Raw genomic sequence first — 14,404 nt, forward strand, 5'->3', positions numbered from 1 at the left:
ATGCCAACCTATTTATGGGTTGGTGGGAGCTGTTCCACGTTTATGGAGATGGTAACCCTTACAAAGACCACATCCTTTTCTACCATCGCTTTATAGATGATTTGATTTTCATCTGGCGAGGTTCAGTGATGGAGGTAGAAGGATTCATCCAATACCTTAATGCCAACGATGTTGGCTTAAAATTTACATATACAGTAGCGGCAGATGAAATCCCATTTTTAGATGTGGTTTTGAAAGGTGATGTAGAGAAGAAGGGAATTAAGAGTGAATTGTATTGCAAGCCACTACAGTCAAATGCTATCCTCCATGCCAGGAGCCTCCATCCCAAATATACTGGGTTTGGAATAATTAAAGGAGAATGCATAAGACTGAGGAGAAACTGCTCAGAAGATAGTACATATAGAGCAGAATGTCTAAAATTAAAGCAACGCTTTTTAGAGAGGGGTTACAAGAGTGAAGTAATAGATAAAGCTATAGTACAATCGGAAGGTTTAGATAGAAGGGAGCTCTTATTGGATAAAATTAAACCTAGAAGGGAACACAATAAAGATATGCCCACCTTTATAACAAAATATAGCAACCAGTATGGCAGAATTGTAAAAATAGTGGAAAAACATTTTCCAATTCTAAAAGGAGACAATGTTTTATACGAAACTGTCAAGAAAGGCTGTTTTGTGTCTAAACGGAACCGCACTCTTGGTAATTATCTATCTCCTAGTGTAGTCAACCAGAAGAAAGCAGGACAAAGCAGTTGGTTAACATGCAAGGGACACTTTAAATGTCACAACCCTAATTGCAAAGCATGTGGGCACACAGTTGTATCCAAACGATTTCAATCTTGCACAACACAACGTGTTTATGAGGCCACAAGTTGTACAAACTGTAGATCTAAATATGTTATTTACATGGCACAATGCACAGAATGTAAGATGCAGTACGTGGGTATGACCACCAGGGAGGTGAGAGAGCGCATTAGAGAGCATTTAAATGACATCTCTACCGCAACCCCATGTTCCGCATTAGCAGCACACTTTATAACATATCATAACGAAAACGTTAAGACCTTTAGGTGGCAAGTAATAGAAAAAGTGAGCCCAAAAGAGAGGGGTGGAAATATAGACTTGCTTTTGTCCAAAAGAGAGGCATTTTGGATATTTTCCATGCAAACTCGCCTTCCATTAGGTTTCAATACTGAAGCAGATCTAATTAATGTATGGAGGTAAAGAGTTTCTGTATATAAACAATATAAAATTAAGACCATCTCTTTTAACTAGTGGTTTATATAGCGTAAAACAAAGGTTTATGGGAGAATAAACAAAGTTTGTTACCAGAGCTTATTTAAGTAAGAAAGTAAATGTAATGAATACAGTAAGAACTTAATAGAGATATATAACACTTAAGTACATATGTGGATATGCTCAATAAATCAAGTATGTTATCCAAGCTTATGCTTGAGCATAAATACAAACAAAATGGATACAATATAAATTCAATATTGATATAAAGCACATAAGTTCATATGTATAAACATAAGCATTTAGACTTTCAGGTAATGAACACACTAGCATAGGAGGTTTTTTGAACATGTAAGAACAGTTTGTAAGAGGTTAATTACTGTGTTAATCATCTGGTGATGTAATACATCTGTTTAACGAATCAGTAAGAAGTAGAGCCTTTATAAGGATAGATGGATGATTAAGAATTTAAGCTTCTGATAACGGCGTAAGCCGAAACGCGTCAAGCTCTTAATTTGCACTTGCAAGTGTTTGTTTTATTTGTTCCATGCTGTGGTACAAACCAATAAAGTAATTTTGGACTTTTAAGTTTATCCCGTAGCACCGCTTCTTTTTGTTTTTCTAGTCTAACCGACAGAAACTTGTTTAGGCACTATAGGTCTAGAATCGGGCTTCTTGTTCTGCTTGGATTTATTCCAAGATTGAGATGGTTTCCAAGTTCCCTTGGGCTGATCAGGCTTCGCAGAGGGCTGCTGGCGTTGGGATTTATCCGAAGGAAAGGGACAAAAATTAGGACTTTGTCCCTTAGGTTTATTCTTCTTATCCTGCGGTAGAAAGGCACCCTTGCCCCCAGTGACCGTGGATATGATAGCGTCCAGGCCTGGACCAAAAAGAATCTTCCCCTTAAATGGAAGGGAAAGCAATCTAAATTTTGAAGTCCTGTCCGCAGACCAAGACTTCACCCAGAGAGCCATACAGGCTAAAACAGAAAAACCTGATGATTTGGCATTCAGGCGAATAAACAGCATCACAGATGAAAGAATTAGCTACCCTCAAGGCCTTAAATCCTTTCTGAACTCGTCGAGGGGAGTTTCCACCTCGATCATCTCCGATAGTCGCACCAATAGGTAGCGGCTCCAGCTACCGCAGCAACCGCTGCTGCGGGCTGAAACACTTTTCTTAATCTAGTTTCTAGCTTCTAATCCATGGGCTCCGTAAAAGACAAACGATCCTCAAGCAGGATAGTGGTGCGCTTAGCAAGCGTGGAGATAGCTCCATCAACCTTAGGTACAGGCCCCCCACAACTTTAATTGAGAGTCTGGAACGGGGAACAATTTCTTAAAAGAAAAAGGGGAAAAATAAAAATCCAAGTTTCTCCCATTCATTCTTATTAATATTTGCCATCTTTAGGGGAACTGGGAAAGTCCCTCTCCCTACCCTGTGTACTAATAAACCTTGTCAAGCTTAAGGATAGAAGGTTCCTCGGGTAATTTAGGTTCCAGAACCTTTAACAGAAAGTGTAAGTGCTCGATCCTAAATCTAAAGTCTGGTTCCTCCGAAGCCGGAGGTTTAGAGGCAGCAGATTCCGATCCAGAAAGAGCCTCCTCTGAACTATCAAAGGCGTCTTCATCAGCGGAAAATACAACAAATTGGTAGATGCCCCTGGGAAGGATAGCAATATTTGACCTTGCGCTTAGCAGGGCGAGGTAAAGCACCGAAGGCTGCAGACACTGCCGTTTGTAACTATTCAGAAAAGTCTGGCGGTAAGAGGGTCCCTCCGGAAGGAGGATTAGCAGTGCAATGGGAAGCTACATGTGTAGTAGGAGATGAATGCAGGGAACGCACCTCACGGGACGGAGACCCCTCAGAGGTGGACGGCTCAGTGGTACTAAACATCTTTGTCTTTTTAGATATAACTACCTTATCGAGGCATGTGGAACATAATTGAGCAGGTTCCCACTCCCCCGGATGAAAAGTCTGACGACTTAAGAAATCCGCCTCCCAGTTCTCCACTCCCGGGATGTGGATTGCAGACAGGTGGTAAGAGTGAGACTCTGCCCAGCGAATTATCTTTGATACTTCCATCATTGCTAGGGAGCTTCTTGTCCCTCCCTGATGGTTGATGTAAGCTACAGTCGTGATGTTGTCCGACTGAAACCTGATGAACCCCCGAGTTGTTAACTGGGGCCAAGCCAGAAGGGCATTGAGAACTGCTCTCAATTCCAGAATGTTTATTGGAAGGAGACTCTCCTCCTGATTCCATAGTCCCTGAGCCTTCAGAGAATTCCAGACAGCGCCCCAACCTAGTAGGCTGGCGTCTGTTGTTACAATTGTCCAGTCTGGCCTGCTGAATGGCATCCCCCTGGACAGGTGTGGCCGATAAAGCCACCGTAGAAGAGAATTTCTGGTCTCTTGATTCAGATTCAGAGTGGGGGACAAATCTGAGTAATCCCCATTCCACTGACTTAGCATGCACAATTGCAGCGGTCTGAGATGTAGGCGTGCAAAAGGTACTACGTCCATTGCCGCTACCATTAAGCCGATCACCTCCATGCATTGAGCTACTGACGGGTGTTGAATGGAATGAAGGACACGGCATGCATTTTGAAGCTTTGTTAACCTGTCTTCTGTCAGGTAAATCTTCATTTCTACAGAATCTATCAGAGTCCCCAAGAAGGGAACTCTTGTGAGTGGAAAGAGAGAACTCTTCTTTTCGTTCACCTTCCATCCATGCGACCTTAGAAATGCCAGTACTAACTCTGTATGAGACTTGGCAGTTTGAAAGCTTGAAGCTTGTATCAGAATATCTAACGCATCAGAGTCTTCCATATATTGCGCTTTTAAGATGGACACTACTACAAAATAAATGGCACCTTTATACGCCCCAATGGCCGGGGCACTCACCACCTCCTATGACCCAGGAACAACAGAGAAACCGCTTCTCCTATAAACCGCAAAGTCAGGAAAGAGGAAGTCAAAGAGACCACACCAGGTCACATGGAGTGCCATGCAGGACCGCCCCTGCTCCAGGAGAGAAACGCGCAAAAAATAACAGGCCGCACAGTTAACTCCAAAAACTAAAGTAAAACCTAAATGTTCCGCATCTGCCTGAGCCTCATCTCACACATATAACAGCATAAAACATAATAAAGCAAGTTATGTATAAATCCCCTCTGTTCAATAACCTCCTTCCAGAGATATTAACCCTTGATTCATACAGATAAAGGAGTCACACTGTGACCCTGTCTTCTTTACGTTATCACATGAGATAAAATGAAACGATCTTACTGGAATCTCTGCCGTGGAACAGACACACTGCCTCTCAAGTTTGACAATCTTGAAGCCACGCACCTGACATGGACTTGAGTGATACACAGATTGCATAGGAGCTGTTAATACGAGTCTGGATGGTTTTGCAGAAAAACTCTCCCTGCATCTCCAGACCCTAACATTCGTCAATGCTCTCATTTAAAACTCCAGTCCCATACCGAAGAGTACTACCCTCCATAAGAGGCTACTCCAAATCGTCTGACACTTCTCTGCCATCCTCCTGTGACGAAAGGCAAAGAATGACTGGGGGATGAAGGTAGTGGGAGAGGTATTTAAGCATTTGGCTGCGGTGTCTTTGCCTCCTCCTGGTGGTCAGGTTCTGTATTCCCACAAGTAAGGAATGAAGCCATGGACTCTCCTCGTATTAAGATAGAAATTAAACATTTGACTGTTATCAATGCCTTAGCAACCATATTGTACACAGAGGTGGTGCAGCCGTTGCATATAAGACGTTGCTTGTGACAAATAGTAATAATACCAAAACTTCTAACGAAATTTGAAGAAGTGCAAACAAAATTATTTCAGTTTAATTAATAAACTTCTAAAGAATCCAGCAAGCAAAACTATTTAAACTCTCCCCCTCTCTTCTCTCCATCCCTCCCCCCCTCCCCTATCCATCTCCCTCTCCCCCTCCATCTCCCTCTCCATCCTTCCATCCCACCATCCCCCTCTCCCTCCCACCATCCCCCTCTCCTTCCATCCCACCATCCCCCTCCATCCCACCATCCCCCCCTCCCTCCATCCCCCTCCACCCCACCATCCCCCTTTCCCTCCACCCCACCTACCCCCTCTCCCTCCCCACCACCCCACCATCTCCCTCTCCCTCCATCCCCCTCTCCCTCCATCCCACCATCCCCCTCTCCCTCCATCCCACCATCCCCCTCTCCCTCCATCCCACCATCCCCCTCTCCCTCCATCCCACCATCCCCCTCTCCCACCATCCCACCATCCCCCTCTCCCTCCATCCCACCATCCCCCTCTCCCTCCATCCCTCCATCTCCCCCTCCCTCCATCCCTCTCCCCCTCCCTCCATCTCCCCCTCCCTCCATCTCCCCCTCCCTCCATCTCCCCCTCCCTCCACCCCCCCATCTCCCTCTCCCTCCACCCCCCCATCTCCCTCTCCCTCCACCCCCACCATCTCCCTCCACCCCCACCATCTCCCTCCACCCCCACCATCTCCCTCCACCCCCACCATCTCCCTCCACCCCCACCATCTCCCTCCACCCCCACCATCTCCCTCCACCCCCACCATCTCCCTCCACCCCCACCATCTCCCTCCACCCCCACCATCTCCCTCCACCCCCACCATCTCCCTCCACCCCCACCATCTCCCTCCACCCCCACCATCTCCCTCCACCCCCACCATCTCCCTCCACCCCCACCATCTCCCTCCACCCCCACCATCTCCCTCTCCCTCCACCCCACCATCATCTCCCGCTCCCCCTACCATCATCTCCCGCTCCCCCTACCACCATCTCCCGCTCCCCCTACCACCATCTCCCGCTCCCCCTACCACCATCTCCCGCTCCCCCTACCACCATCTCCCGCTCCCCCTACCACCATCTCCCGCTCCCCCTACCACCATCTCCCGCTCCCCCTACCACCATCTCCCGCTCCCCCCTACCACCATCTCCCGCTCCCCCCTACCACCATCTCCCGCTCCCCCCTACCACCATCTCCCGCTCCCCCCTACCACCATCTCCCGCTCCCCCCTACCACCCCACCCTCTCCCCCCAATCCCACCCCACCCTCTCCCCCCAATCCCACCCTCGCCCCCCAATCCCACCCTCGCCCCATTCTTTTGTACCCTTCTCCTGACTGATACCTTTTAACAATGAGATTCCTCTGATGCTTTGGAAGCTCTCTGTGGACCATGGCTTTTGCTGTGGGATGCGACTAAAAAAATATCAGGAAAGAAAAAACTAGAGCAGCTGAACTTTATTTGGGGTTAATCAGAGACACTTTAAATGATGGTAGGTGTATGCTGACTCCTATTTAACATGATTTTGAATGTGATTGCTTAATTCTGAACACAGCTACATCCCCAGTTATAAGAGGGTGTGCACACTTATGCAACCACATTATTTTAGTTTTTTAGTTTTCTTCCCTCCACCTAAAAGATTTCAGTTTGTTTTTCAATTGAGTAACTGTCATAATATTATCCTTGACACATGCATCATTCAGGAGACTCCACTTACCAAGGGCACGAGCCACTGCCAAAAAAGGAATTTGGTCAATCACCGTACTTCGCCTTACAGGACCATTGTGAGTTAACCGAGGTCTTTTCCACACCACTCTATTTACTCCAGATTTGTTAATAACACTAGAGAGAAAGGAAAAAAAAAGTAAATCAAGAAATAATTACAAATATTTTAAGATACTTTAAGATTTTTCTATCCATACATTCTTTGCATTATATATATATATATATATATATATATATATATATATATATATATATATAGGATGATGAAATTCAGCAAAAGTTGATGGTTTAAAATTTGTTGTTATAAAAGGTGAAGTAAATGAGCATTCAGCAACCTAAATTATAATTAGTTTGGCTAGTTCTTTAGCAAAGATGTGAGAAAACCTACACTAGGAATATATTAAGATGCATACCAAGAATCTTTCTGCCTCTACTCGTGGTTAGAAATATACAATGTACAAACTATAATAAGCAAAATATGCACACACACAGAAAAAAAGAAAGATACAAATATATACATTAGCCAGATGAGTATTACTAACTAAAGCAAAACTTTAATAAATTGTTCAAGCAAACTAAGCAGCGCAAGTCTCAAAATAGAGAGTAATATTTAAAAACCACCTGTCCCAGTGCTGTATATAACTAACAAAATAGCCGGGGGAAAAATACGGTGCAATTAAAATGTTTAAAGTCTTTAGGCCAGGGGTCGCCAAATATGCTAAAAATTAAGAAGAATTAATATTTAGGAGTCTGACATTTTTAGGAGCCAGAGGGTGGTATCTGTATAAAGAACTATGGAGAATAACCCAAAAGTTAGAAGCCCGGATTAAAATTTGAGGAGCCAGTGGCTCCCTGGCTTTGTCGAGCCCTGTTTTAAGCATTTCATTTTGTGGTATTTTTTTCAAATATCAGACTTTTTAAAAAAAAATAATTTTTATGTCAGAAACTTGACCCATTTAATATTGCTTTCTAAAAGGTGAATCTTGCAGCAGGAATTTATATTTGTATTGACATTAGATGTACAATAGTGAAAAATAGCGGATGTAAAATATGTTCAAAATCTAGGACCCCGTTATTTTGGGCACAAAACATGCATACATAAGATCTGCCAGTACCAAACATGGCCACTATTAGTGGGACGGTTAGAGAGCTATGGGGGGGGGGGGGGGAATAAGAGGTGGAGGAGGATCACTACACTGCAGAAAAAAAAAAAAAAAACAAAAAAAAAAAACTACTAATCTTACTGAAATTTTTTTAAAAAAAAGCCAAATACCCTCTTGTGCAAAATCTTAGTGTGTTTCACTTGAACAAGAGGAGATATTCTGCTCCGAAAATAGCCGAAAACCAAAAATAGCCTCCTACTTCCGCATTCGGAAGTGAACAAAACTGACAAATGTTTATCTCTACTGAATATCACAAGCCAAGTAAGTTACTGAGACCTCAGGCAGAACCGGCCAGCACTGCGGAAATGTGGATCGACATACATACTTCCCAGGGGCTGCCTAGTCCCCTATATCCATCAGTTGTTACTGAGGCAGCACCTGCTAGCATTGCGCACATATGGATACACACACGCCACCAGGGTTGCCCGGCCGTCTAGCTCAGTGTTATTGAGACCTCAGGCATTGTCCGTACAAGCAGGATTAACTCCCTCTGCATTGCTAAGGAGGATTTGTTTCTTCAGATGTGCGGCCATGAATGGGTCCAGCCACACCAGACTAAATTTAAGGTAATAGGTACGTCTGGTGGATTCCAGCTGGAACAAGTGTGGGCCCCCATGGGTGTCTTGGGGGCTCCAAACCAGGACGACAAGGCCTATATGTTTTACACACACACACAAACACACATTAAAAAGGGACATAAAACACCAATTATTTCTTTCAGGATTAATATAGAGCATATCATTTTATAAAACATTCCAATTTAATTAACAAATTTACTTCACTCTCTTGGTTCAAATTTTACTTTGTTGCCCCCCGATAAAGGATATCAGCTTACCTATATTTATCCTGAAACTTATTCTTATAATTTTTGTGCAATAATACTGATGGATTCACTGTATGCAACAGCATTTTCTTTTTCATTCACATACAAAAGAGTTAGAAGAGTTAATAAGCGGCAACTAAGGTGCTTTTCTGTTATTGTTACTTATGGATATTGTAATAAAGACAAATAAGGCTTCATGTTACATGTGTCTTCTTTTTTAATTTACTGCACCATATAGTATCCTGCTTTATGGCCTAAAGTGATACAAAGGGGCAGATTTATTATTGTCGAAATGGTGAACTTACCCATTTGAGATTGCGAATTGCACACAGTGTTTATGACTGCATGAGCGAATGCGCCCCCGAGCAACCAACTGTGCTGGGCTTGTAAATCATGGGGGAGTCTGCTATCGATAGATGCATTTGCCCTTTGATAAACACCTGCCTCAAAGACTAAGTTGCAGCCTCAAGTAAATAAATACTTTGTAAACAATACAATAACAAACATGGCAGGAAGGGTAATCACCTGAATTTATGCCCCTGAATAAATAACTAAAGCTTAGTAATTTTATACTTTCAACCAATACAATCATCCAAAGAAAGCAAAAAAACATAATTTATGTAAGAACTTACCTGATAAATTCATTTCTTTCATATTGGCAAGAGTCCATGAGCTAGTGACGTATGGGAAATACATTCCTACCAGGAGGGGCAAAGTTTCCCAAACCTCAAAATGCCTATAAATACACCCCTCACCACACCCACAATTCAGTTTAGAGAATAGCCAAGAAGTGGGGTGATAAGAAAGGAGCGAAAGCATCAAACAAGGAATTGGAATAATTGTGCTTTATACAAAAAAAAAAATCATAACCACCACAAAAAGGGTGGGCCTCATGGACTCTTGCCAATATGAAAGAAATGAATTTATCAGGTAAGTTCTTACATAAATTATGTTTTCTTTCATGTAATTGGCAAGAGTCCATGAGCTAGTGAAGTATGGGATAGCAGATACCCAAGATGTGGAACTTCCACGCAAGAGTCTCTAGAGAGGAGAGGGAGGGATAAAATAAAGACAGCCAATTCCGCTGAAAAAATAATCCACAACCCAAATCAAAAAGTTTTAATCTTATAATGAAAAAAACTGAAATTATAAGCAGAAGAATCAAACTGAAACAGCTGCCTTAAGTACTTTTCTACCAAAAACTGCTTCAGAAGAAGAAAAAACATCAAAATGGTAGAATTTAGTAAAAGTATGCAAAGAAGACCAAGTTGCTGCTTTTCAAATCTGATCAACAGAAGCTTCATTCCTAAAAGTCCAGGAAGTAGAAACTGACCTAGTAGAATGAGCCGTAATCCTTTGAGGCGGGGATTTACCCGACTCCACATAAGCATGATGAATCAAAGACTTTAACCAAGACGCCAAAGAAATGGCAGAAGCCTTCTGACCTTTCCTAGAACCAGAAAAGATAACAAATAGACTAGAAGTCTTTCTGAAATCTTTAGTAGCTTCAACATAATATTTCAAAGCTCTTACTACATCCAAAGAATGTAAAGATCTCTCCAGAGAATTCTTAGGATTAGGACACAATGAAGGGACAACAATTTCTCTACTAATGTTGTTAGAATTCACAACTTTAGGTAAAAAATTAAATGAAGTCCGCAACACCGCCTTATCCTGATGAAAAATCAGAAAAGGAGATTCACAAGAAAGAGCAGATAACTCAGAAACTCATCTAGCAGAAGAGATGGCCAAAAGGAACAAAACTTTCCAAGAAAGTAATTTAATATCCAGAGAATGCATAGGTTCAAACGGAGGAGCCTGTAAAGCCCTCAGACCCAAATTAAGACTCCAAGGAGGAGAGATTGATTTAATGACAGGCTTAATACGAACCAAAGCCTGTACAAAACAATGAATATCAGGATGATTAGCAATCTTTCTGTGAAAAAGAACAGAAAGAGCAGAGATTTGTAATTTCAAGGAACTTGCAGACAAACCTTTTTCCAAACCATCCTGAAGAAACTGTAAAATTCTAGGAATTCTAAAAGAATGCCAAGAGAATTTATGAGAAGAACACCAAGAAATGTAAGACTTCCAAACTCGGTAATAAATCTTTCTAGACACAGATTTACAAGCCTGTAACATAGTATTAATCACTGAATCAGAGAAACCTCTATGACTAAGTATTAAGCGTTCAATCTCCATACCTTCAAATTTAATGATTTGAGATCCTGATGGAAAAATGGGCCTTGAGATAGAAGGTCTGGCCTTAACGGAATTGTCCAAGGTTGGCAACTGGCCATCCGAACGAGATCCGCATACCAAAACCTGTGTGGCTATGCTGGAGCCACCAGCAGTACAAACGAACGCTCCATTAGGATTTTGGAAATCACTTTGGAAGAAGAACTAGAGGCGGAAAGATATAAGCAGGTTGATAATTCCAAGGAAGTGACAACGCGTCCACCGCTTCCGCCTGAGGATCCCTGGATCTGGACAGATACCTGGGAAGTTTCTTGTTTAGATGAGAAGCCATCAGATCTATTTCTGGAAGTCCCCAGATTTGAACAATCTGAAGAAACACCTCTGGGTGAAGAGACCATTCGCCCGGATGTAACATCTGGCGACTGAGATAATCCACTTCCCAATTGTCTATACCTGGGATGTGAACCGCAGAGATTAGACAGGAGCTGGATTCCGCCCATACAAGTATCCGAGATACTTCTTTCTTAGCCTGAGGACTGTGAGTCCCACCTTGATGATTGACATACGCCACGGTTGTGACATTGTCTGTCTGAAAACAAATAAACGATTCTCTCTTCAGAAGAGGCCAGAACTGAAGAGCTCTGAGAATCGCACAGAGTTCCAAAATGTTGATTGGGAATTTCAGGAGGCGAGATTACCAAACCCCCTGCGCTGTCAGAGATCACCATACCGCTCCCCAACCTGAAAGACTCGCATCTGTTGAGATCACAGTCCAGGTTGGACGAACAAAAGAGGCCCCTTGAATTAGACGATGGTGAGCCAACCACCAAGTCAGAGAAGATAGAACATTGGGATTTAAGGATATCAATTGTGATATCTTTGTATAATCCCTGCACCATTGGTTCAGAATACAAAGCTGGAGAGGTCTCATGTGAAAACGAGCAAAAGGGATCGCGTCCGATGCAGCAGTCATGAGACCTAGAATTTCCATGCACAAAGCTACCGAAGGGAATGATTGAGACTGAAGGTTTCGACAAGCTGAAACCAATTTCAGACGTCTCTTTTCTGTTAGAGACAAAGTCATGGACACTGAATCTATTTGGAAACCCAAAAAGGTTACCCTTAAAAAACAACATATAAAGCAAAATTATCAAATTCCTTAAATGACAGTTTCAGGAATAGGAAAAAAAGCAAAACAAGCCTCTAGCAACCAGAAGCAACTAAAAAGTGAGACTGAAATAATGTGAAAAAAACTGGCGCCAAGTACAACGCCCACATTTTTTGGCGCCAAGTACAACGCCCACATTTTTTGGCGCCAAAAACGTCATGCATCAAAAATGACGCAACCACATGAAAACTTCCGGCGTCAACCATGACGCCGGAAATGACAATATTTTTGCGCCAAAAAAGTCTCACGCCAAAAATGACGCAATAAATTGTAGCATTTTCTGCACCCGCGAGCCTAACCGCCCGCAATTTAAAAGAAAAAAGTAAATTAAAAATTTTAAGGTAAGAAAAATATTTATTCATTGCATTTTCCCAAAAAATTAAACTGACAGTCTGAAAGAAGGAACACTGATTATCCTGAATCATGGCAAATATAAGTTTAAAACATATATTTAGAACTTTACATATAAAGTGCCCAACCATAGCTTAGAGTGTCATGAATAAAATAAGACTTACTTACCCTAAGACACTCATCTACATATAGTAGATAGCCAAACCAGTACTGAAACGAGAATCAGTAGAGGTAATGGTATATAAGAGTATATTGTCGATCTGAAAAGGGAGGTAGGAGAAGAAATCTCTACGACCGATAACATAGAACCTATGAAATAGATCCCCTAGAGGAAGACCATGGTATTCAAATAGGCAATACCCTCTTCACATCCCTCTGACATTCACTGCACTCTGAGAGGAAAACCGGGCTTCAGCCTGCTGCGAAGCGCATATCAACGTAGAAATCTAGCACAAACTTACTTCACCACACCTCCATGGGAGGCAAAGTTTGTAAAACTGAATTGTGGGTGTGGTGAGGGGTGTATTTATAGGCATTTTGAGGTTTGGGAAACTTTACCCCTCCTGGTAGGAATGTATATCCCATACGTCACTAGCTCATGGACTCTTGCCAATTACATGAAAGAAATGCAATACAAGTAATCAGAAAACTCATTTTTATGGGCTGAATATTAGTGTAGCCAGTAAAACGTCTTCATCCACAAAGAATCTTATGCTGTGTGTCTTGCTGTAAACATCACAAGGTATAGCTCACCAATCTGATTATCAAATATGACAAAACATATTCAAGACCTTTAAAAATAAAGGAACTGGGGGGGGGGGAAAAACACACACAAAAAAACACACAACTCTTTACCTGCCACCAAGGCCTTCAATTCTCTCTCTCTCCCGGGGAAGCTCGGGTTTGTGGTCCTGTGTAACTTCTACAGCCCTTACTATGTCTTTAGAGTTGTGTTGGAATCCTAGGACAACCCCAGAGTCTCCCACATGGGCTACATACATCTTGTTGCCCCGGATGATTACAACACTGGCTGTTGTTCCCGAAGTGCTGGGGAGTCCAGTCATTGTCTTTGGCCATTCAGCTAAATAGGAAAGAAATTAAAACTTTATTATCTTTTGAGTACATGACAAACAGTGGACCATTAAAAGGGGGTCCATTTTTTTTTTTTAATCGTATTCTTTTATTGAGATTTTTAGCAACAACAGTACAAAGAACATGTTCATTCACAGTAACATTAGGGTACAAGTCTAAAACAGACCATTCTAAGTGATAAACAAAAAAGGAGAAAAAAAAAATATAAAGAAAACAATGCAGTCTGCACATTAGAAGTACAATAAAATGCATACGTCTACTGACGTGATGAACATAAGTAAATGAAACCTCCATTTTCTATTATATATACCTCACATAAACGGATACATCAAAGGAAGGAGATTTAGGATAATAAAGAGCAATGATACAGGTGTGTTAAAGTGTATATCACTATGGGTCCACCTGTGGGCCCTAGCATGTGATTGTAGTATGAGAACATATAGAATAGTCAGCAGGTAAGCACAGCTAAAACCTAGTGGTATTATTAAAATGGAAATTTTCAGCAGATACACACCACTTGAGACAATGTAAAATATAAATAATATTATATATAGGTGTGATATAAAAATGTAAAATATGGGGGGGGGGGGGGCGGAGTGAAAGCGGAATTATAGTACTATTAGGGCTAGGAAGCATGATCAGAAAGATCCACATATGTTTCTATTGAAAGAGGGAATAACAAAGGTTATAAGATATTTAAAGGATCCTGCTGAGGTGAATATAATCATATATGGCAGCTCTGAACACTATCATAATCATAAGGTAGCTTTTAAGTGACATTAAGGTTGAGTATGTAAATAGTAAGCTTAAATTATAAGTAAAGTGGAATTATACTGT

At 42.0% G+C, this 14,404-nt stretch overlaps 1 protein-coding gene across 1 annotated transcript in view; it reads right to left on the bottom strand.

The window, feature by feature from the left end:
• The window catches only part of PPM1D (protein phosphatase, Mg2+/Mn2+ dependent 1D), a 90,750-nt gene that overhangs the window by 38,834 nt on the left and 37,512 nt on the right, over positions 1-14,404 (bottom strand). Inside the window, exons 2-3 of the mRNA XM_053707350.1 lie at positions 13,331-13,556; positions 6,764-6,888 (exon numbers count right to left, since the gene is read on the bottom strand). Coding sequence (XP_053563325.1) covers positions 6,764-6,888; positions 13,331-13,556 — 351 coding nt within the window. The remainder of the gene's footprint in view (positions 1-6,763; positions 6,889-13,330; positions 13,557-14,404) is intronic.

This window comes from Bombina bombina, chromosome 3, assembly GCF_027579735.1.
Source record: "Bombina bombina isolate aBomBom1 chromosome 3, aBomBom1.pri, whole genome shotgun sequence".
NCBI lineage: Eukaryota > Metazoa > Chordata > Amphibia > Anura > Bombinatoridae > Bombina > Bombina bombina.